The following is a 24,068-nucleotide window of genomic DNA, read 5'->3' as shown; positions in this document are numbered from 1 at the left end:
CTGTAACGGTAACCTGTCTTCATTACTTATTCGTGTATCAATCTTTGTCACCTGGAAACTTTATCAGCAAGAGTTGTATAAATATTTAACAGTGCTGGACCATTATCTCCATACTTGGTAAGAGGACTGGGCTGTGGAAGCTGGATGAGATACTTTTTTTTTTTTTTTCCCAGACCTCAAATGTGTCAACAGGAACAGGAGGACCTGTTGCTCTGATTTCTTCCCTTCTTCCTTCCCCCCTTCCCTTCCTGGACTATAAGGATCAGAAAACTTATTTTGAAGGTCTTCTGGCTGACTAGTCCTGTTTGGGCTTGTTCTGCTCAGCATCTTGTTGACTAATACTGGAAACTTTAAATAACTTTATGTATTAAAATTGCTACCAGTATACTCGAACTGTCACTAAACTCATATGCACTTTATCTTGGACTTAGATCCTTAGATATTCTTGAAAGATTTGCTTAATGCAAACATCTTGGAATAGTCCTAAGATGACCTTGAAATAACCCAAGGCTGACTACAGGGGCATTCTTGATTTATCAGTGACAGTTGCCGAATTGCTGTGACTAGGGATGGGGTTTAATATGCTCTTAATCTTGCTGGCTCTGTTGCTGACCTAGCACGGGAGAATTTGTAGAAAAGCTCTCTTGGCAGGGAAGCAGTCTTGTGAGAAACTAGCTAGTTGCATGTTTTTCTAATTCTGTAAAGATTTTTTTTTACCCAAGAGGATCAGTTGTATATCTGGATATAATTGTGCGCTCATTTCTGAGATGAATTTCTACTGAAGGTATCTTTTGGTTCTTCCCAAATTGTCAAGTTCCTCAAACAGTTTTTTGGAGGGTCAGACCTATGATGGAATACTTGGCTGTGGTCTCTTTTACCTTCTGTTGGCCCATCCCAAGATGACAAGTAAGAAAATGTGGGGTAAAAATAGGAATGCAAAGGGGAAAGGATTTTAGGCTGTCATGAAGACAACTTACTGAAATGTAACATTGCATGCTTTCTTGGTAGAGATACACAATTAGAGTAGTCTCTGCAAGTGTGTGCCTCTATACGGAAATAACATCTCTTGCATAACCATGGTCTCCGTTAAAGAATATTGATCTTGTGTTTTGTGATCCAATCAGTGTATATACATACAAAATATAAGTATAGCCATTCAATTTCCTTTAGTTGAAATTCCAATAAATAACTAAAATGAGCTTATTTTCTGTTAGAATTGAAGGTAGATACTTTATCTACTAAAGTAGTAATAGTAGCCTGAAATCTTCGTTGATTTACTGATTTGGTTTAGCAATTTTGATTTCCCTTCGCTTTGTTAGAAGAGCTTTGGCTTCTAAGTACTGAGATTCCTGCAGGTAGTATCGTTTGCTGGTTCAGGTGTATTTTTTAGTGGTGTAAATTCCCATGCAGAAGTTCTAATCACTTGGTTAGAGACTTAGTGAGTTAATGGAATGTCGTGGTGCCAGAATATGCTCCGTATAATACTGTATATCTAATTATAACCAGGGCTGGATTTCTTAGCCAGTGCCAGCCAAATTCCACTTAACTCCTTTGTTGCAACCACACATTTTTCTGTTCTGTGGTCAAAATGCATTTTCATGTCTGCACTCTTAGCATAGGAAAAGCACACAAAACCACTGGTTAATTAAGACCTGGGTTAAACACTGATGGCAAGTTTCCACGGACTCTAAAGAGAAGGGGAGCAAAATTCTTCCTTCCCTATCCGCAGGAAAGGAAAGCTTTTTCTGTTAGCATGCCACTGGATCTTGATAGAAACAATAAGTGGTTCAGTATCTGAAATCTCTTCAAGGAAGTGCAACTGCTGCTGTCTCTATCTTCATCCAATCAACAACTTAAAACAGTTGCTTTGCTTTCATCTAAATTCCTTCCACTAACAAAAGTAAGAAGATGGTACCATAGTATTTCTTGGCTAGAATCAAAATACTTGCAAAAAGCATCATTTGTAGCAAACTTAGGCAGTTTAAGACAAGTTACTGCAAAAAAAAAAAAAGGTACTTGGGAGAAGTAAATGCTAGATTGTTTGGGAAATTTTAGAAAATAACTTAAATGGCAGTGGTGTGCTGACAGGAAAGCTGAATTCCAGTTTCAGTGAGGAACGAGAGGTAATGGCTTACTTTAGATACAGTGCTTTAAATCAGTTGTTGCCATCTGCTCTGCCACAGTTCATAAAACAGTAAAAAAAAAAAAAGTTAGGTCTTTAGATGGATGACTTAAAAACGTGCAGTCTTCTGGAATGAGATGGAGCTGTAGTTCTCCTGTATGTACCATACCTCCTACGTTGGGCAGGCAGTAAGCAGTCTTTTTCACTTAAAAAAACAAGTTTGACAGAACTACTTTTTTAACTGCAGAAGCATAAACTCTGGCAGATTCAGTCATCTAGATGTTGTTGGCAATTACAATAAGCTTTTATGGCCGTTGTTGAAGCTTTTACTTCAGGGTATATTTTATCTGAATAATTGCTTTTGGACTGTTTCTTTTGATCTGCCAGGAAACTCCTGTTTTCTTTCAACATTCTTTGGCTCTGGCTATAAGACAAATGGAGTTTTGAAACAAATGCCAAGATGACTGAGTCCTTTTTTTAAAAAAAAAAAAAGAAAATGCACTCAAAGGATACAGAACTGACTTGACTGTATTAAGTTCTTATTACTGCTACCAGGGCTTGTTAATATAAGGCACTTTCCTTTTTTTTGGCAATGGTGTCATATTGATTATTTTGCTTGAGCTCTAGATGGCATCCTTTCTTGAAAAAAAATCTGCTTGTTTGTTGAAATACCGATCTCCTCATAGGTGTGTGTTGTGTGGCTAGCTTTCTATAGGTGTGAATAAATGAGACTCTAGACGTGCACAGCAAGCCTGTCCGGGTGCTCTACTTGCTACCTTTCTGTTAAGCCTGGATTGTGTTGGGTTTCCAAAGCCCTGATTATTGCTTTCCAGTAGGCAAAGCACAGGAAAACCTAGGCCACCTTTTTAGATGAAGGGATAGAGACTTCTACCTGTTGCTGGGGTTTTTGGCATTTCAGTTTTGACATGATAGCTTGAGGACGCTGGCATCCTGAGATCCCTTCCAGCTTGAATTCTCTCTCATCCTATAGAGATTATGATTTTGATGCTGTGTTCAGGCAGTAGTGCGGGGCTCCTCTTAGAAGACTGCGTAAATTAAACAAGTGGTGCATGACTTCCCCCTCTTCTCTCTGCCTCTTCCCTTTTGGGAACAGCCTCTGGTTGTCACAGCATGTTTGTAATTCTGGGAACCTGTGACTTTCAAAAGCTGCTTGGTGCCCTGTGTAGTAAGCATGTCACTCTACTAAAGATAGTGAAAAAGAATTGAAGTATTGATTGTAGATACACTGCTGTGCATCACCACGGTGAATATTGTCTTTATATGAACAAGCTTGCTTAAACGCTTTTTCGGCTTTGGGCAAAAACGTTGGAGATTTAATTGGAAAGATGCTCACAGCTTTGAAGCTTTAATTCTATGCTGAAAGTATATTGAGAAAACATCCTGGTTTTCCTTACGTTACAGGACGTGCAGGAATGTGTTGAAGGAGTTGGAGGCTAAAATGCTGTTCAGAATTTGAGCAAGAAAAACAAGCTTTGCATTTGCTGTAAAGCCTCTAAACAGACTTCTCAAAAGCTAGATATTTTATTCCAAAGCATAACACATGATACAAGCTACTATCACAAGTATGGAAGCATATTTAAGTCTACTTAAGCTTTTAACGCGTGTATAGGACTTCTTCCGTTAAACTCTGTTGACTTCTCCTCAGTTAGGAGAACTAGTGAGTTTGTCTTTAAAACTTTCTGTACCTCTTCCATCTCTTAACAGACCTTTCGCTTTGACTCTTAAAATCCCAGCATACCACTAGCCTGCTGCTGATTTAGCCAAGGAAACTAAGATCCCCACCTGTTCTCTTCAAGTTGTACCGCTGTTTGTGGTAGTGCATTCCACTGGGTGGGTGCATCATCCTAGAGACAGCCTAGTTGCTGTAGATGAAGCAGTGATAGCTTTACTTTAATGGGTAATTCTGTGAAAATGTCCGTCTTTGAGGTAGAGTAAATACTTTTTTTTTTTGTTGTTATTGTAATGCAATAATAATGAAACGTGGCAGCAAACCATCGTTCACTGGACTCTTCTGGTCAAATAGCTTCTGGCAGGGGTTTTGCACTGGGAGAAAAATTTCTGACAGACTAGTTAAAGCAAATGACTTCACGGTAAGCCTTTGCTAATCTTTCTTTAGATTTGCCATGGTGGCTACTCCTAATTCGTCAGAAAGCATTGATTGGCAAACTTCCAGGGGATCATGAGGTGTACAAAATAACAAAGATCGCGGTGATTCCACTTTCTGAAACAGAACCTCAGGATCTGGAATTGGAGGTATGATTATCTTTAATAAATCATGATTTTTTCCCCCTTTTTTCAGTGGAGTATAAATGTGAAATGTAGATTAAATACATGCCTCCTTGTGGTGTATGTGGAAATGTTGAACAGTTTTATAAATGCTGCTTTAATTTAAAAATTGTTTAATTGAAATAGCAAGATATGCTGGGGAGGGAAACTAGGATAAAATGATGTCCAAATTTAATTGAAAACTCATAATAAAATTTGTTCTTGGCATATATTTTTTAAATTATTGTAATTGAGCACACTTCATGTGTGCTTTTTGCAGGGAGAAGCTGTCATATCTATCTCCTTTAAATCAGGAGGGCATATGGTTTTTTTAAGGATGCTCTTGATTCTGTCCTGTTTTGGGATATTAATTCTGTAACTTGGCTTCAAAGCCAAAAGAGAATGGTTAAAGGAAAAACATCACAAGTGAATAATACTTACTTTAAAAGCTTGGTGGTAAGTGGAGGTGGGTCTGGATACTCATCTCACCTCAAACCGAGGCAGACAAACAACCAAAGGGGAAAATGTTTTTTATAAAAGGAAGAGGAGAGAACTGTGCTATAGATGGAAACCTGTACGCTCTCCCTGTGTTTCAGAGAATCTTCCCTAGGTTTGTGGACGTTGTAGACTTTCATTAGTTTCCTTGAATTTTCTAGAGGCTATTTAAATACTGGCTTTAATTCAATATCATTATTGCTTAGCTTTGTAAAAAGCATCACTTTGGGATAAACAAGCCAGAGAAGATTACACAGTCCCCAGATGACTCAAAATTTCTGCTGAAGACTCTTACTCAAATTAAATCAAATGTGTCTGCTCCAAATAAAAAGAAGGTAAGCTTTTTACTGTTTTTTTCCTTCCAAAATGCTTGTTTCGTAATTTGAAGGTTATGGTGGGTGGGTGATCAAGTGGAGCAGTGAGACCTGGAAAGAAAACCAGTAAGTCTGGAATGCGCAACTAGCTTGTTTTGAAGTTCAGTTTCATTTTTCATTACTTCACTGTTGCTTTTGTACGTTTTTCCATTTTGAAATTGTGTAATTGCTGAGTAACTCCTAACAGAACACCTTCCTAGGATTTGTCTCTAGTGGGGTTCTAAACTTCTGCAAGCTGTTCCACATATGCGTCTCTTATTAGAAAGACAAAATTTGGCGCAGAGTTTCTCATAATTCTGTTACTATCTTAAAAAAGCAAACACTTCTGACACCGTGGTTTGGATTTGAAAGTTTAAAGAATATTAAAATTAGAACTGGTAGAGGCAGTATTTTAGTTTGGAAACTGTACAGTTTGGAAACTTTATTGAGCTTACATTCAAGCAGTATGTTTGAGTCTGAGGGCTCTGGGTGTCTTTCCCGATAAAAGTACTCAGTGATGCATGATATTAATGAAGACGCTTGCACTTGTGTTAATCTCTGCTAGGAATTTTAAGATCCTGTTCCTCAAAGACAACTTCTCACAAGGTTAGAAGTAGGTTTTGGCAAATGTGGCTAGAATCTTTTTCTGTAAAATAAAGACATAAGCCATTACTTTTTTTTTTTCCCAGATTAAAGAAAGCAAAGAGAAGGAGAGGCTGGAGAAGAGACTGTTGGAGGAGTTGTTCAAAATGTTCATGGATTCAGATTCTTTTTACTACAGCCTTACCTATGACCTAACAAATTCTGTGCAGAGACAGAGTGCGTGTAAGAAAACTGACTTGTCACTGTGGCGAAAAGTAAGTATTCTTCGTTGTTGACCAGCACACCTAGAAAGTGCGTGGTCCAAACTTGACTGGTCACATTCTCTGATAGTAAAGTCTACAGCAACTGAAGATCTTGCCTTGTTGCTGGCTTCAGTGCGTGGGAGTGAAGTGTCCAGCAGCATGTTTTGAACTGAACTGTCATATTCAAAAGCAGTGAACACTCGACCTAGATGTGCAGTTGCAGTGAATAACATCGGTGGCTTTACCAGAGAGATTTCCAAATATTAACGTAAAATGTTTCAAAAAAAGCCTTTTGTTTTTAAACAGGTTGATGACAGATTCTTTTGGAACAAACACATGATTGAAGATCTCATCGTCACTGATGTGAGTCTTGTTTTTAACAATAGCTGTGCTTTATATGTACTGTTCTTTAGTTTTAGTTGAAATGTTTACTTAAAGCCTCATAGAGTTTACTTAAAAACCTGCTTAGCAGACAGGTCATGATCAGGGCTGCACCTTCTGCAGCTGACTTCCCGGGCTGCTGATGCTCCCCTCTTCTCCCTGCCAAATCTTTGGCAGCCTTTTAGTCAGTCTGCATTCACTACTAATGAGCAAACATCAACGAAACTTTAAGGAGTTATTAAAATATAGTAATGCGAAGTAACTTCACGTGCGATATGCCAGTTTGTACTGATTTCAAAAGGCAAGCTTAAGATCTGTTTATCTTTGAAGTAAACTTTCACTGGAGAGAGCTGATTACTTGACAAGGAGGAAAAGCCAGAAAAGAAACTAACTCTGAATTCCAAAATTTTCTTATTTGAAACAGAATCACAGAATGGTTTTTGTCTTCTGAAGTGAAGAATACTGTTTTCTTCTTTTCCCCTTGGACAGAGCAGCTGATCAGCATACAGTAGTGTAGAACCAGTGACTGAACTTCAGTTTAGAGTAGATAAAGTATCTTCCTGGATGATGGGTACCTAAGAATGGTTGTTGTATGTCTCTTAGTTTTTTGTTCATTGTATGATCTCACTTGATTCTGAATTAAACCCCTAGGACTGAGATTTTAACTACTAAATATGAGGTTAGGCCAACTCCTGGCTTCTTTAAAAGATTACACTAGACACCTTGCCTTATGCCCTGTATCTGTCTCTTTCATTAATGGGTTTTTGCTTTGCTTTGTTTCATTTCCATGGGCGTTGGGGGAACAAAACCTTAAGTTGCTTTCTGTCTTCCTCCTGATTTAAAAGCCTGACAACTAATGGAGGGAAAGATGCTTGTACCTTTTACAGAAATAGGACAAGGGTATGGCAAAAGTTTCTTTAAAACATGAAAGGCATGTGAAGCAACTGTTTATAAATGTGAGAAATGGCAGAAATAATTGTAGGTAATATGAAACCAACAGGAAAGTAAATTTTTTTGTAACCTTCAGAATACCGAAGTGGACTTCTGGATTATACCCATCATACAAGGATTTGTGCAAATTGAAGAACTTGTAGTAAACTATAGTGAGTCTTCTGATGATGAGAAGAGCAGTCCTGAAACTCCCCCTCAGGAATCAACTTGTGTAGATGACATTCATCCAACATTTCTGGTGGCACTTATTTCACGGCGGAGTCGGCACAGAGCTGGTAAGGAAATGTTTAAAGTATGTGGATTTTTCCTAAGTACTGGAGAGGGGTGCAGGAGTTAAAATTTGAGTGCTGTGCTGTTCAGCAGATGGACAGCTCTTGTCAAAGTAGGCACTATAGCCTGCTTATGTGAGAACAGTTACTAAAACTGAGCTTCACAAGCTTCCTCTTGTGCACTGAATGTATCCTTGGAAGTGATAGTTCCAAGACAAATTTCCATCTTTGCAGAGAACACTGTTTAGGACCTCGCGTACGACTGTCCTGATGCAATATTTCAGGCCTGAAATAGGCCTGGCCTTCTTTTCTGTAGAATGTATAAATCTGCTTGGGCTGTTTCTGGGATCTTATTATGGGAAGTGGAGCATCTGTCTGTACAGGTGGCCTTTAGGTTCATGGAAAACATGGAAGTTTTACTTCAGCGTTTACTTTCTGCTGAGCCTGAGGGAACAGGGATTAATGCAGCCTTTGGGGTGGACTATATGTTTGTGACCCAGCAGTGCCAATAAACTGCTTGGCCCTGGCAACTGACTTTTCCCTGTGTGTGGTGTGTCAGTAAATAAAGTTTATGTAGTCAACATAAGTTTGGGGAATTAGAATAAGATTAAAGAAACTCTTACCATTGATCTTGGATTTTGGCAGGAGCTCTCTCGTGTTCAGAGGTTACCAAAGTTATCCGTCTTTAAGACTAATAATTAAATGCAAATTATTCATTATTCTTCTTTCTCCTAGGAATGCGGTATAAGCGACGAGGTGTTGATAAAAATGGAAATGTGGCAAATTACGTTGAGACAGAGCAACTGATTCACGTTCATAACCACACTCTTTCCTTTGTACAAACAAGAGGCTCTGTGCCTGTCTTCTGGAGCCAAGTTGGATATAGATACAACCCACGGCCCCGACTGGACAAGAGTAAGTATTGCAGCAGCGTACTTAAAGATCTGTTCCCTCTCTCCGCCCTGTTACGCACTCAAAAGTAAACTTTTTAAGAATGTATTTTCAAATAAACTATAGCAGTAGAACAATGCTGAAGTTGATTGAAGCGATGAAAGACCGTAAAAGTAATTCTGTAGAAGCTCTCTCTAGGTACTTTAAGCAGAGCTGTCTTTTTGAAGAGCATAAGTTTGGGTATCTGCTACTTCAAACAGAATTTGTTGCTGAACAGTCTGTTTCTGTCTAACACTGCTCTGCCTTGTAGGTGAAAATGAAACAGTGTCCTGTTTTCGTGCGCATTTTGAAGAACAGCTGAAAAATTACAAAAAGCAGGTGAGGGCTACATGATGACAGTCATCTTACAGAAGTGCAGGGGATGAAAGTTGGTGTGTTCAGTTTTCCTGGTTATCGCTGATCTGGGTTGGTGGCTTTAATTATTTGTTGAGAAGCTTGGTTTTAGACATCTGGAAGGGTTGTGGATAAATAAAATCTTACCAAGCTTCTCAAGTAACTCAGAACTGTGGTAAATTACAAAGACATTTAAGCCCCGCTCTTGTATATCTGTCTTAGCAGTTCTTAGCTTCTTTGTGCTATCATTCAGGTAACTTCTAGAGCTTATTTGATCTCAAGTACAACCCACCAAAGACCATAACTTCCTCAAGTTGACCTACAAATCTCTTTAACTGTTGTACTCTTTATTACGTGGTATCAACAAGTCATGTTCTGGGGGATAACAAGTGTTAATTATTTACATTTTTGACAGGTCATTATTAATTTGGTGGATCAGACAGGCAGAGAGAAGATTATTGGAGATGCTTACCTTAAACAAGTTCTTCTGTACAACAATGCAAATTTGACTTACGTTTCGTTTGACTTTCATGAGCACTGGTAAGAAACCTTTTAAAAAATGTTGCTTTTAATTTTTATTTGGTATGGGAGGAGAGTAAAGAGGAGAAAGTTTCATGCAGAAATAATGGCTTTCTTCTAAATAGGAAGAATATCTTCTGTAAAGTAAAATAACCGAAGTTCAAGTTGGGATAAACAAGCATTTCTTTTTTGTTAACTTTGTACCCAGTCTCTGTTAAATTTACACTGTTATTTATTAAGCAAAGCTTAAAAGTTGTTTTACTTTTTAAGCAAGACTTTCCTTAACATGCTGTGAACGTCCATCTGTGTGTGACCTGGTTTTCAAATAGTGTAGCATTCTGCACTTAAGAACAGCTTATAGTAAAGAATTCCGTTCCTTTTGCTTTTTTTTTCTAAAAGAACCCATCAAATGTTTAGAGAATTCTGGTGCTGTTGTTCAATGATAAAAAACAAACAAACAAAAAAAACCAAACTAGATTTTATTTTAATCCAGTATAAATAGCTGCTGTTTTCATGACTCCACTCTGGCATGCTCTAGTGCAGTGTTCGCATGCCCAAGCATGTGAACTGTCAAACAGGCATGCATTTCCCCTGCTTCCCTCAAGCAGACTGCAGTTGTAGACAAATATGGAATCTAAAAATTAGGTTTTAATATTCATTTCCTAACTTAATATAGGCTGTGGATCTGTCCTGGAGAAGTGTTATTGACCCAGTGTGTCACTAGCAGATATTGTCTGAAATGGGGGAAAGGGAAAACCCTTAAAATACTTAGGGCCTTTAAGAGAATTCCTTTTCTGTAAGGACATCATGGGTTGACTTGCTACTTTACTAACATGAGCTTTCACTTTTGTTTGCTTACTCTTCTCCCAAGAAGTGCTGTAGCAAGGACTGTTTTCACACTGAGCATGAATGAGTAGGGAACAATACTGAAAATACAAGATTTGGCAGGGGGTGGGGGAAGGATGTGTCTGTAGGTGTGTTAGTACTGTAGCATCGTCGGTAAAGCAGGGCAGGCTATCTCAGTTTCAGATTCATAGTGGTTATTTTTGCTGACTCTGCATAAAATCAGTACAGAATGTTACACATTCCTGATTAGTTGCATACTTGTTACTCCTTATAGATTCAGGAATGCTGAATCTCTTGCCTTGGTTTTAGGTATTAACCTGTTTAAAATAGTTCTGAATTCTAGCTGCTGTTTGACGTTTGTCAGAATGTCTGTCTCTCCCACTTAGCCAAACCCCATCGTTATTTTATATTACTTGTAATAACAGAATTTCACCGAACTTAGTTTGAACTAAAGTAGAGACTTTTCTTTATTTCAGCCGAGGAATGAAGTTTGAAAATGTTCAAACATTGACTGATGCCATTCATGATATTATTCTTGACATGAAGTGGTGTTGGTAGGTACTTTACTGTTTTCAGACTTGTATGAAATACTTTTTTTTGGGGGGGGGGAAGTGTCTATTTAGAAGCCTTGACTGTGTCATAACTGTATGTTTTGGCGTCAAGCTTCTGCATCGAGGTTCTTGCATTTAGTGTTCTGAAGTGTCGCTGTTTACAGACCTACCAGCAAAAATTCTCACACTGTTTTCTGCTTGAGGTTTGCTGCCTTAATATTTTTAGGGCTGCTTATATTTAATGGGAAACACTCTGTATTTGACGCAAAAGCCCTAGAACTACTCTTGAAACCAGTAGGCATTTTTGATCTTTAGTTTATATTAAAGTTCGTGCATTTTGAAATGAGGATGGCTGCAGACTTTCATTAAACTACAATATATTGTTCAACGTTTTCCAAGTGTAATATTGCTGCCATTAGTGTTGGTTTGTGTTTTGAAGTTAATTTCCTTCTCTTGAAAGCTGATATTATGTATGAATTGCATTGAACACCTGATGGCATACCATATCAAGTTTATGGCCTAACAGCACGTGTTTGGATATGTAGTCTAAACTAATGAGATGTGGCCTTGAGGAAGGATAAGTGAGAACAAGGGTACCTAATCCTGTGTGGCACGTAGCTGAGATGAGTGAAACTAAATTGTATTCAGTATGTAAGACTTCCTGCTGTCTGTAGAAGCTGGTAAATTAACCTGCTTTCGCTCTTTTTCTGTTGAAAGGGTTGATCAAGCTGGTGTGATTTGTAAACAGGAAGGAATCTTTCGAGTTAACTGCATGGACTGTCTGGATCGTACCAACGTAGTACAGGCTGCTATTGCAAGAGTGGTCATGGAACAGCAGGCATGTACAACTAACGTCTTCGTTAAGTACTGAATACCTCATCGTTATTCACAGGGAAGTGTTTGTTACTGAATAGTGATAAATGCCTACTGGAAAGGGTTACTGCAAACTAGGAGCCTTAAAGCTGCAACTAACAAATAGTGCTAAAATAACTTGAAATCATTCTAAAACAGTGATGCCTAGTCTTTTTTCTTCAGAGAAGAAAGGATTATCTGTCCACATCTTGAGATGAGTCTCTTGTTTTGATTTAGTCATTTTAATTTAAGCTGTGCAGTAAAAAAAAAAAAAAAAAAATCACTCCCCCAGGTGAAACGTTAAAAGATTAAAATCTAACTTTAAGTTGGATGCTATTTTAGCTACTTCTAAGTGAAATACTGTGGTGCAACACGTAGGGAGATTTGTTGTGTCTCTCCATGTAGAGGAATGAGAATTAGTTCATGCTGTAAGCATCCCAGATAGCTGATCATCTTCCCTCCTCCCCTTCCTGCCCCAGTATTTGTTTTTTTGATACAGAAGCTCAGTGATAAATATTCTTTTCTTGTGAGGGTGTTTTTAATATCTTGTAATAATAGTTGTAAATAAAACGTTGAAGCTTCAGTTACAGCCCAGCCCCAAACAACCCTGGCTGTACGTAAGGTGAAGGATAGAAGATGAGGTGGGCCTTTCATAAGGATGAAGAATGAATGGCTCTTACCATTGTGTCTGGCAGCTACTGTTTGCAGATGACAGGATGAGCGCTTGTCATGAAAAGAATGTTTGGGGTTGGGGTGGGACCAGCAATCCTACAGTCATCTTAGACTAGGTTAGTTTATATCTTCGTTACCTCTGCAAACGCAAAGACCCTGTTTCTAAACTGAGAATTGCATAAATTGTTGTGGAGAGGGCTTTATTAATCGTTGTTACAGTATTAGTTCATGACGTGCTGTGTCATTCTCAAATTAAAGCCAAAGTACTTCAGAATCGATTCATGCCGGAGAAGCGCCCTAGGCATTGGAAGGTGACTGATGTGGAGTAGTTACGATTACAAGTACCTTGCCTTTGCGTTTCCTAGCAGCTATAGGATTTGTTTTATGTCAGCTGGGAATGTAACAGAGTTTTCAAACTCAATGAACAGCTTTGTACCATTTTTCATTTAACTTGCAAATATGCTCGAGCACTTCTTGTTATAAGCTGTAAATTAAGGTTTGCCATGCTATCCCTGCAGTGGGCCTAACACCTAGCAACTACGCTGCAGTTACATGTGGTAGTATTGACTTCAGAATGGGACACTGCAGCTTAAACCAGTTTAGTATGTGGGAAAAGACTTCGGTTTGTATTATACCCGAGACTTACCATGGAAAAACTTTAAGTACTGTTTGTTCTGGAGAGTAAGTTATCTGGCTTTCAGTATCAGTGTTAAACAGTAACGGTCCAAAATACACAAGCACTGATTATAAACACAGCATACAAATTCGCTAGGAAGGTTTTGTTTTGGGGGAGGGATGAATTTGGAGTGACTGCATTGGCTTTACTGTCTGCAAACAAAAGATCAAGTCTTCATGGTGTGTTCTTTTCTTGCAACTGGAAAGAGATTCCACTTCATTTCCAGACCTTTGTTATGAATGCCCTCGCAATACAAGACGTTAACTTCTTTAACCTGTTACCTCTGTTAAAGTTCTGTGACATCTGTTCTTTTGAGAGTTTCTCATAGGAAGAGACGCTTCCTATATCTTGAGTAACTAACTTCCTTCAGTTAATTCTTGTGAAGATTGACTTCTACACCCATACTTAATATTACTGCTGAGACCAGTGATTCTCTTGGTATGATGTTTCATGATGAATCACTAATTCATTATTAACAGTGAATTTAATCTGAGAAATGAGAAGGTTGGGCTTCTTATTCAGACCATATAAAAATTAACGTTGAAATATTTAAGCGTTCTTTTTTAATCAAGCTCTGATACTGAGAATGGCTTTATCTGGAACCTTATATTAATACGTATGTCAAATTCCAGCTCAAAAAACTGGGTGTGATGCCACCAGAACAGCCTTTGCCGGTGAAATGCAATAGAATCTACCAGATAATCTGGGCGAACAATGGAGATGCCATAAGCAGGCAGTATGCTGGCACAGCAGCCTTGAAGGTAAGGGGTAAAGAGTTGTCTATTTTGATACTGAATAGCGAGTTGTTACCTCCTGTGGAGAATTCTCTTATATGTAAGAACAGCCGAATATTCTGCTTGTTTGCATCTCAGACACCTGTGTGGCCTTTCAGCAGAAGAAAATTTTGTATCATGCTTGGTGTGAAATGGGAAAGACTTGAGCGTCTGGGTGTCCTGTGTCACTGCTGGCTGTAGCATAACTTTATTCTGTTAGCTTCACGTCCAGATTAAAAAAAAAAAAAAAGCATAGCTGAGCTAAGTTTGTTTTATATCAAGCATTGCCTATCTGCTTACGTTTAAATAGTTATAGTACTTTTAAGCACAGTTTTTACAGTACTTCAAAAATATTCTGAAGGACTAATGATATTAATTAGAAGGACTAGTGATATTAATTTTTGTTTATTAAAGGCTTTTCTTAATTAGTTGCAATATGGTCTGTCTAACAAGATCAGAATCAGGCATGGAATTTATTCCAGTCTACTCTTGGTGGTTTGTCATCTCTGGTGAAAAGCCATAGAATTAGAGCTACTTTGTGTGTTCTGGTGGGACAGTTCCTGGTACCTGGCACTGGAGAAAACCTATGCAGTGGAAATGTTAAACACTTAAATCCCTTTTAAAAATTGTTTCCTGAACTTTGGTTTGTTTACTTAGTACACTAGTCTCTTTAAAATGATCAAAACCAGCCTGATGCTTTTGTCTTATTACAAGTATTGACTAGAGCATGGAACTCAATTTGTGAACTTAATAAATTTTCAGTTCTTCTGCTTAGAGATCTCTCTGCTCACTGCTGAGGTTAATGTTTTAATTGCAATGTCTTTCAAATTAAGTGAAATACACTTGAAATGTTCATAGTAATAGTTAGCATGGTTTTTGGAACTACTCTATGCCAATGTTCAGAGCGTCTCTGAAAATAGTCAGAATCCTCTAATGGAGTGTGGCCACCAAAACTGTTTTTTACTCAAATTCTAGATCACAGAAGGCGTAGAAACTTCTGTTTCTGAGGCTGTGTGGATTTGTACTGTCTTTCAGTTTGTTGTGCTTGTCTCGCTTTAGTAGCGGAAGCAAAAAAGATGCAAAACCTTTTCAGTAAGCTCCAGTCTTCTGTTGTTCCAATAGTGTTCTTTTTTGGTGAAGGACAAGATAACTTTTTTTTTGAGGTATTTGAGAATCCCAAACTGATGTCTTGAAAGCGTGGCTTTTAATGTTATCCAAATTTATTCAAATGCTATTTTTCATTGTGACTATGTGGAATCATAGGTCTAAGATTCTCTGCTGAGTCGAATGCTTTTTTTTTGAAAAACATTTATTTTCAACTTGGATATGGAAGTAGTTACTTGAACACTATTTCTGAGTTATCTATTCAGTTTGGAGTGTCAATGCCAAAGCTTTTGAGCTGAGACTGCTTCAAAGTTGTGTGTGTGCATGACTTGCATGTTCTGTGTAACAGGGTGACTTCACAAGAACTGGTGAAAGGAAGCTGGCAGGGGTAATGAAGGATGGAGTCAATTCTGCAAACAGATATTACCTGAATCGTTTCAGGGATGCTTATAGACAAGCAGTCATAGGTAAGAATAAAACTTCAACTAAGCCAGATTACTGTACTTAAAAGTCTATTTAAAATTATCTTGGCTTTATCTTTGACTGCTTTTTCTAAGTGCTCTGGGTGTATTTAATGTTCATTTCTATGCAGTGGACACCATATGGCACAGACATTTACCATTTGGAGATTAAACATCACTCACTGCATATAATTCCACTGAACTGTAAATCACTGTAGAATTTGTTCCTAACTTAATTTTAGCATTAATTGCCCTGTAACATCTCTTAAAGGTCAAGTTTATGTAGGAAGGGTTTCATATTTGAAGATACCTGAGAAATAGTTAATCTTTATGAATCAAATGCTGCCCGAAATTGAAAACTTAGTAGGTAAAACCCTGTCTTCTATCAGTAAAAAATACAACTCAACATTTTAAGAACTACTTAGCAGGAATTTACAAAGCATTTAACAGATTATTGTGTATCACTTAACTGTTGGCAGCTTCTTACTGGTACCTTGTGTTTTTTATCTAGATTTGATGCAAGGTATCCCTGTAACGGAGGATCTGTACTCCATCTTCACAAAAGAGAAAGAGCATGAAGCCCTGCACAAGGAGAACCTGAGAAGCCACCAGGAACTGGTTAGCCAGCTGTTGCAGAGCTACATGAAACTACTGCTACCAGATGATGAAAAATTCCACGGAGGATGGGCACTCATTGACTGTGACCCAAGGTTTGTTGAATAAAGTCATCACTGATCAGCCGCTACTGTGACATCTCTTAATTACTTCTGACATGTTAAATGATTTTGATAGCTGACATGTTAAACAGAAATGCAAATGGACAGCTCTGTAGAATGACAGTCCTTGAAGAGACTGAGTAGTTGTAGTTGTAAAAGTAAAGGTTCTGTAAACACGTGCTTTATCCCAAATGCCATAAAAATGGTGCATGCTGGAGTTCTTTTGAGAAATCACCTGGTTATTCAGTCAATATCACCAAACTTCAGTAGGTACCATGAAGAGAACTTTCAGCTGCCCTTAGTTCTAGAAAGGGCTGTCTGAGGAGCTGGTCTTTTCTCTTACTGCTTCGTAGAGAGTAATGTGGCTTGCAAGTCACATTGGATCACATTAAATTCTTGTGTAGTGGATGGGTAGTAGGAAAGCCTAGATGTCTCTTCATGAAAGTAGAGAATGAACTCTAATTTCCTTGTCTCCTTATCAAGTTCAAAGTATCCTAATGTGTAATAGAAAAATAGCAGTTAGATTTTTTGCAGATTAAACTTTAGCATCTAAAATAGCAGTGTAGGATTCTATGGTGGCAATTCACAGCACAGGCTCATCACCTGGATTGACTCTGAACATTTTTCCGTTTCTCTGTTAGCATTTTGATAGCTTGTGGGTTTTTACTTTTGGACCTGCTACTGACCTATTTAAGCTACTGGGTACCTCCAGGTATAAGAGGTAACTGAGAGTCCCAGAAATACACTGGGGATTCATTACGGCTGTGGCAGTAAAAACCTTCTCCCACGTATTTATTTTTTTCCTTTCTTAGTCTCATTGATGCTACTCATAAAGATGTGGATGTTCTGCTGTTACTTTCTAACTCCGCCTACTACGTTGCCTAGTAAGTTGCCAGTTTCTCTTATTCTGTGTAGCTTCCTTTTACTGGCTTTGTTTTAGATTAATAAGTGTTAAACTCTGGTTCTTTTTCTAGTTATGACGATGAAATTGACAAGGTGAATCAGTACCAAAGGTTAAGCCTTGAAGCTCTGGAAAAAATAGAAATAGGTAAGAATCTAAGCACATATTTCTTGAATGCTCTTAACAATAGCTCTCCCAGTTATTCAAAGCATCCTTCAGACAAATTGAAACAGCAAACCTCTAGTTTGCCTCCTGTGTAGTCCACCCTACTTCAAAATGTGCTCTGTCTGATAAGATACCAGTCTGGGTCCTGTCTTCTGGTACTGCTTGAAATGTAATCTTTGATCAATGGTAGGGCTCTTAAAAACAAAACAAAACAAAAAAATTCCAAAGCCCTGTAACTTTCACTATGTATATGCAGTTCCCAGGAGTTAACTGGAAAAGTCTGCCTCACTTGTGTATTGTGGATGCCCGCAACACATCTTGACTCACAGACTGAAGTTGAAACAGCCAGACCAAATACCTTACAGAACAAGCTCCCCTCACCCACTGTTTAATGATACAGATGCGTTGCACTGCACTGAAGAGTTGAAGTGCTTGATTTAAAGCTCGATATATGTATGCCTCTACTTGTTAAAAACACAGTAACTTTCTTTAATCTTCTCAGAAATGCTTCCTAGAACATGAGATGTAATAGATCCAGAATTTTTCTCCTACCTGAAAGTATAACTTGTAATAAACAATCGGGCTGGATTATTACACATACAGAGTCCAACTGCGCTTTGAAAGTAATCGATGGCTTAGTTATTGTGGAAAGTGTCATTTTAAAATGCTTGTGCTATTCAAAAGAAAACATGAAGCTTAGTCTTTTCGGCATGAAGAAAAACTTGCTTAGACATTCAAGTGTAGTCTCTGCAATAGTTTTTTTTTTTTTTTATGTGCTTAGTTCAAAAACATTTCTAACCTCCTGATTTTTCTCAGGTCCTGAGCCTACTCTCTTTGGCAAACCCAAGTTCTCGTGCATGAGGCTGCATTACAAATACAAGGACACGAGTGGATATTTTCACACGCTTAGAGCTGTGGTACGCAACCCAGAAGAAGATGGAAAAGGTTTGTTTCATGTTTAAGAGCTTTATACGTGAAAGGGTATTCATTATACCCATATGTTTCTCTAGAAAACACTTCCATAGCTCTTAAAATAACTTATGAAGGAGGCAACTTGTAGTATAACCAACTTCTCTGCTCGCAGAAAGAAAACTGTATGTGGTTTCCTGTGTGAATGCTAAACTGTTACTGTTTTAACAGAGAAAAGTAAGCATCAGATGTGGTTTTAAAGCAATGCTTTCATCTAGAATGAACACAACTAGTTTTGGAATAATGAAAATCTAGACATAAGGATAAAAGGCTTATAACTATCTTCTAATGAGTGGAAGAAATTGATTTAGTTAATAAAATCAGTATCTAGATATGTTCTTGTTTCTTGTTTAACTACATTAAATGAACGCTAATAGGGAAAAACATCACTCTTTACCTGGAGCACTGTTTTGTCAGCAAGGATTAGAATAAATATAATTGTGTTCCTTTGGCATATATATCATGGTAATGATTCACTTACACCTAGTATCTAGGGTTAAAGGAGAGTCTTTTCTTTCTTTTAAGCTTATTTGTAAGCTTTAAATCAGAGTTGCAATTTGGGTGTGGCTACTCTGGGGTGGGGAGGGAGAGTAACTTAATGAAGGTGCAAAGAAATGGGTCTAGCTTTAGATTTTGGAATATGGGGTTTTAAGTTTTCTTTTAAAGAGTCTGACGGGCTGGTAATTGGATTTCAGACACTCTCCAGTGCATTGCAGAAATGCTGCGAATCACAAAGCAAGCAATGGGATTAGATGTGCCCATTATTGAGAAAAAACTAGAGAGGTAAGTACTTAAATCATGCAAATCCTTGTCCCACTTTTGCTCTCTCCTCAGTGGCTTACAGTACGTGGTAACAGGTAAGTAGCTAGAAACCAAACTGTTTCTTTTAGTTATGTGCTAGGAATTACTTTGTTCATATGCTGCTTTCAATAGTCACTGTCTGCAGGTGCTTAGAAGTACAAACAAGAATTTTATATTATGCATTTATGTTTACATAGAATATACATCGTCAAATGTAACTAATGTACTGCAAGTCAGATCAACTTGACAGACTAATTGCGAATTAACTTCCTATCTGAACTTGATATCTGCTTTATTAGTTCTGTAGGTACGAAAGAAACCAACAGATTTACCTTCACGTTGATTCCAATGCAGACGAGTATTTAACGAACCCAGATAACATTTCAGGTCTTGTTTGAAGAACATTCGTAGAAGATGATGTGATGTTTAACTCTTATAAAAAGAATGTCTTGATATCTGCATGCTGAGTACAGCATGAACAGAGTTAGGGTTATAAGTACACAGAACTCAGATCCAGTTTCATCCAAAACTAAAAATGTTTGCATAAGCTTGCTTTTCTCCTTGTTTGGCGCCGTTCTGTGGCACACTCTTTGTTTTTTTAATCTGATTAGTTTATATGGGTACAATTATGTATGGGAAAGATAATGCTTACTAAAATTCCAATCTCTATTATGGAAATAGGCTGGAAGATGGTGAATACTTGGTGTTTATAAATGAAAATGCCATGATTGTTCATTAGAAATTTATTTTTTCTTCCAGGAGGAGCAGTAAACCTCATGAAGACATCATTGGCATTCGGTCTCGGAACAGAGGATCCCTGGCCCAAGGCAAGAATTATTTACTGAGCAAGTTCTCGTCTCTCAATCAAAAAGTGAAACAAACTAAATCCAATGTAAACATTAGCAATCTTCGGAAGTTAGGCAGCTTTACCAAACCTGAAGTAAAAGTCAATTTTTTAAAACCAAATTTGAAAGTTAGTCTTTGGAAATCAGATAGCAGCCTTGAAACTTTAGAGAACCCAGCGGTTGATAATAAAGTTCATGCTGAATCTGATACAGAAATATCAGATAATGATTCATTCCACTCAGATGATTTCCTGACCAACTCTAAATCTGATGAGGACAACCAGCTAACTGACTCTCTAGAGAACATAGGGCAGACAGATTACGTGCTGCCTAGCTGTGGTATCATTGCATCAGCTCCTCGCTTGGGTAGTCGTTCCCAGTCTGTAAGCAGCACTGACATGAACATCAGCATTCACGTTCCGTCCGAGGTCCATGTCACTCAGGCTAGCCAGTCGGACTGTGAAGACGTACCCGTACCTTCTGCTGACGACGTGGAGATGGAGTTTGCTAAGCCTATCGATGTGTACTGCCAGAGGTTTGTACACGACGCCCAGAACAAGGTGGCGGACGTCTCGGAGGCAGAGGCTTGCTCTCAAGAGCCACATCACGTGATAAATAAAACCAGCAATAATACGCGTAAGAAAGCAGAAAGCAAGGCTGAAACCATCAGAGATATTCCTTCCAGACCATCCAAACTGGATGTACAGTCTTCTGAGCCAAATCAGCTCTTAGCTGTTGAAGGGACTGACTTGACTAAATCTCATAGAAGCCCAGGGTCTGCATCTGGTATCCTTGAGACAGGACTTCACACGACTCCGTCCCCAGCTGACAGTAGCAGCAGCAGAGCTGTCTCTCCTTTTGCTAAAATTTGCAGTTCCGTGGTCCAGGTTGCTAACATCACGCAAGCAGGATTGACTCAAGGGATTAATTTTGCTGTGGCAAAGGTTCAGAAGAGCCCTGCAGAACCAGAAGCTATAAATGAAGTCAAGCAAAAAGAACTGAAAGAAATGTTTACACAATGCCAGACACGAATAATTCAAATTTAGTTGCTAATTTAAGTAGTGTCCTAGTTGTCTGTTAATACAATACTGAATGTTTTTTTTAACATCAGAGCTCATTGTAGCATGAACTGCTACTGAATACTGGGATCAAAAAATTTAGAAACTTGTTTACAGTAAGTGCAAGATGCAAATGAATTTGGTTGTGACCAAGCTTCAGAATTCCTTTAGGCAGCTGATAAAAAAGAAGGGTAAATCAAACAGGTAGTTTAGACACTGGGTTTTAATAAGCATGCTGTTTATCTTAAATTTGTTGCACAGTTATTTTTTTGAGACTAATTTTGTAGCTCTTCTGACTTACGTAGAGAGTATTTGTACTACAATGGTTATACTGCACTTCTGTGACCTTACTTTCCTTGCACTGCACCAGCAAAATAACCTACTGGTAAATCACGTGTTGTTTATTTTTGGACTAGTATTTTTACTTGTTTCCATTCAAGTTTTAGATGCAGCTTTCTATGAATTGTGCCCCCACAATGGGATCTGATGCTTTTTTTTTTTGTATTTAATTACGTTAACCAGAAATTAAGACTTGCTGTCCTTTTCTTCCCACACTTCCTGGGACACTTTCAGTAAAGATACTGTGTACTGATACAATCGCAAATATTAACAATCCTGCAGTGCAAATTTAGTTTGTAGATTCATTTTGAGGTAATGGGAAATGGAGCAAACTCCCTGTAATTGCTTCATCTGTATTAAAGCTGTTCTATTCCATTTTTTTCCAATTCTGAATGGTGGCAACTTGCTCAATTTTTTTGCCTTGGTATAAAGCGAGACAAGCCAGAAACCTGACCTTCAGGCACTTGGGTCCCTCTGTGCTCTGATTTCCGTGGTCTTAGTATATGCTAACTTTCCAGATATGAGTCCAAGTATCTTTTAAAACAAGGCAAGTGTACCGTTTCATTAAGTCAGTGTTGACATCAGAGCATAGTTGTCATTATTTAATCAAAACCAAATTCATTACCAGCTCAAGCTTTGCATACTTGCAGGATAAGGCTAAACTTCCACTCATGCTGGGAATTGGGTTAAGAAAACACTCATGTATGTGTCAAAAGATGAAACCTGAATTATTCTTTTCCAGAAATGCCTTGCAATGCCATTCTAGTGTAGGACACTGTCTAAAAGCTACTGTAAAGCAGGATCTTACTATGCTGTGGTTTGTAACTCCAACCACCTTAACTCTACCACTGTTATAGATCCAGTGCCTCTCTGTTCTAGTACATGTACTGTAGATAGGCTGCACGTGGTGTTTAAAGAAGCTAGTGTCATATGGGTAGGCTAGTACAGTGTCTTAGGACTTCTAGTTTATCTGAAATCATTATCATCTAATCCTGATGGTCTGAAACTTTCTGATTTATTTATTTGATTCAAGTGATGTGGGTTTGGTTTTTTTGAGTGTCTATATTTGTGGCTCTATTTAAAATTAAACTACTGCTGTATTTTAATGTGAACAATATATATATGAAATATTTTAATAAAAAAATGAAAAAAGATGCTTTCTGGGATGTGATATCAAGACAAATGCTAATGAAGAATTCTGGGACTTTAAGTTTCAAGGGAGGGTGGGTTATCTTGACCTTTTATCTGGCAGAGCCAGGAACAAGTGACTTCAGTCCTTTATCCTTTTTCTCCGGGAGCTGCGGTGCTAGATTCCTTGCCTTAGGAGAAAAAAGGTCAGACACAGGCAGTTTTAGGTGCACTTTTCGGACTAAGCCTTTGTACTGGCAAAGCGTGTGGGAGTGGGAGAAGAAATTTGCACAGTGGGAGTGCCTGGAAAATATTTTGCTGTGATTTTGTTGGGAAAAAATTGGTCTGCATAAACATTTACACTGTGACTTCTTTGATCTAAACCAGTCCCTTTACAAACTTGTATGCTTGCAGTGTATGCTGGTACTGTTTCTTAGGGCAGGGGTATTGGTATCTGTAATGCCAACCCTATACTCCCCACTGCTACCTTGAAGAAGTACGTGGCTTAGTGAGCAGTCTGGGGCTTATCTGCCTGGAAATGAACTCCTCATCTGCTATAGTGGATCATCAGTTTCTGCTTGGTGAGCTGAAAATATCCTTTCAGCTTAAGCCTTGTCTAAACATTATAAATAAGAAAGACAGTTTCAAATAATGTGTCAACACTTGTCAAACCATTCTTTAAGTGTCACTGGAAGAAAACCTTACAAAATGCTTTCTAGCCAGACTTGTATTCTTAAGACTCTTCTCTCTATTCATTCAGTTGATTGATTAACATTGGGTTAATGTGGAACAAGTAAGATGAAACCGGGAATATTCATCTTTAGTATTCTATAAGCTGACTGAAGTAAAAGGGCATCAAGCTCCTGTTTCTTAAAATATTGTTGTATTGTCAAAAGAAGCTATTGCTTAGGGGTAAATCACCGTCTATCACACATTCCTGCTTGAAATAGTTTTGTATTTCAAGTAGATTTGATATTGAGGCTGGAGTAAGCAGGAGCATAGCTGGAAGGGGTAAGACTGGACTGGTTTTTACTTTTTAGCTTCTTTTATTGTTCATAAAAGAAGTGAAGCGCTATCTTGTCTTCTTTATAATTAACTAACACTGCCCTGATTCCTGCAGCCTTCTCCTAAGTTCCTCATGAGGACAGCCCTGCTTATTATTATAGTCTTGCTGCATGACCCTGACTCCACAGCGGACCTTGACCCTGCAGTGGTGCAGTCTTTCACTCAAACCACCCTTATGTGAGACCAGTACTGCACGTTACGTTCACACTGGGGCAATCAGTGCACCCTGTGCAGTGTAAGATAGGTAGACCCTTCTTAATGCTTAGTTGATATTATTCAAAGAATTAAAATGGTGCATTACCGGTAATTGAGTTATTAGGATGTCTTGTACAAGTACATGAGTATCACCCGTCTCCCGTTAGAGTTATCTTTTAGAAGTTACAGCAGCTGAAAGCTCAGGGGAATTTGCAAGTTAGTCTTCTCTAAATACAGTAAGGATATATTTCCTAGTAGAATTTTAAATAATTTCAAATAATTTCCATCACGCTATAGTCATTATTATGCTGCCGCTCAGAGGGCAACAACATGCCTTACTTAACAGGAAGAGCAGCATACAGGTTCAGATACCTGAAGTCAACATTTCACCTACATAAGCTGTTTAGCAGAAACCTCTGGTCCTCAAAATTAAGCTGTTAAGAATT

General features: G+C 38.2%; 1 protein-coding gene across 1 annotated transcript in view; it reads left to right on the top strand.

Annotated features, from left to right (window-relative positions):
* The window catches only part of INPP5F (inositol polyphosphate-5-phosphatase F), a 39,985-nt gene extending 16,540 nt beyond the window's left edge, over nucleotides 1–23,445 (top strand). Inside the window, exons 3-20 of the mRNA XM_035547926.2 lie at nucleotides 4,260–4,396; nucleotides 5,110–5,238; nucleotides 5,946–6,113; nucleotides 6,408–6,464; nucleotides 7,510–7,708; nucleotides 8,438–8,617; nucleotides 8,904–8,971; nucleotides 9,402–9,526; nucleotides 10,828–10,905; nucleotides 11,620–11,740; nucleotides 13,735–13,863; nucleotides 15,329–15,446; nucleotides 15,952–16,150; nucleotides 16,969–17,040; nucleotides 17,131–17,204; nucleotides 18,039–18,167; nucleotides 18,887–18,974; nucleotides 19,752–23,445. Of these exons, the coding sequence (XP_035403819.1) occupies nucleotides 4,260–4,396; nucleotides 5,110–5,238; nucleotides 5,946–6,113; nucleotides 6,408–6,464; nucleotides 7,510–7,708; nucleotides 8,438–8,617; nucleotides 8,904–8,971; nucleotides 9,402–9,526; nucleotides 10,828–10,905; nucleotides 11,620–11,740; nucleotides 13,735–13,863; nucleotides 15,329–15,446; nucleotides 15,952–16,150; nucleotides 16,969–17,040; nucleotides 17,131–17,204; nucleotides 18,039–18,167; nucleotides 18,887–18,974; nucleotides 19,752–20,883 (3,203 nt within the window). The 3' untranslated portion in view covers nucleotides 20,884–23,445. The remainder of the gene's footprint in view (nucleotides 1–4,259; nucleotides 4,397–5,109; nucleotides 5,239–5,945; nucleotides 6,114–6,407; nucleotides 6,465–7,509; nucleotides 7,709–8,437; nucleotides 8,618–8,903; nucleotides 8,972–9,401; nucleotides 9,527–10,827; nucleotides 10,906–11,619; nucleotides 11,741–13,734; nucleotides 13,864–15,328; nucleotides 15,447–15,951; nucleotides 16,151–16,968; nucleotides 17,041–17,130; nucleotides 17,205–18,038; nucleotides 18,168–18,886; nucleotides 18,975–19,751) is intronic.
* The last annotated feature ends 623 nt before the right edge of the window (nucleotides 23,446–24,068 follow it).

Source organism: Cygnus atratus, chromosome 7 (genome assembly GCF_013377495.2).
Source record: "Cygnus atratus isolate AKBS03 ecotype Queensland, Australia chromosome 7, CAtr_DNAZoo_HiC_assembly, whole genome shotgun sequence".
Classification (NCBI taxonomy): Eukaryota; Metazoa; Chordata; class Aves; order Anseriformes; family Anatidae; genus Cygnus; species Cygnus atratus.
This window is presented reverse-complemented; position numbering and strand designations above follow the sequence as displayed.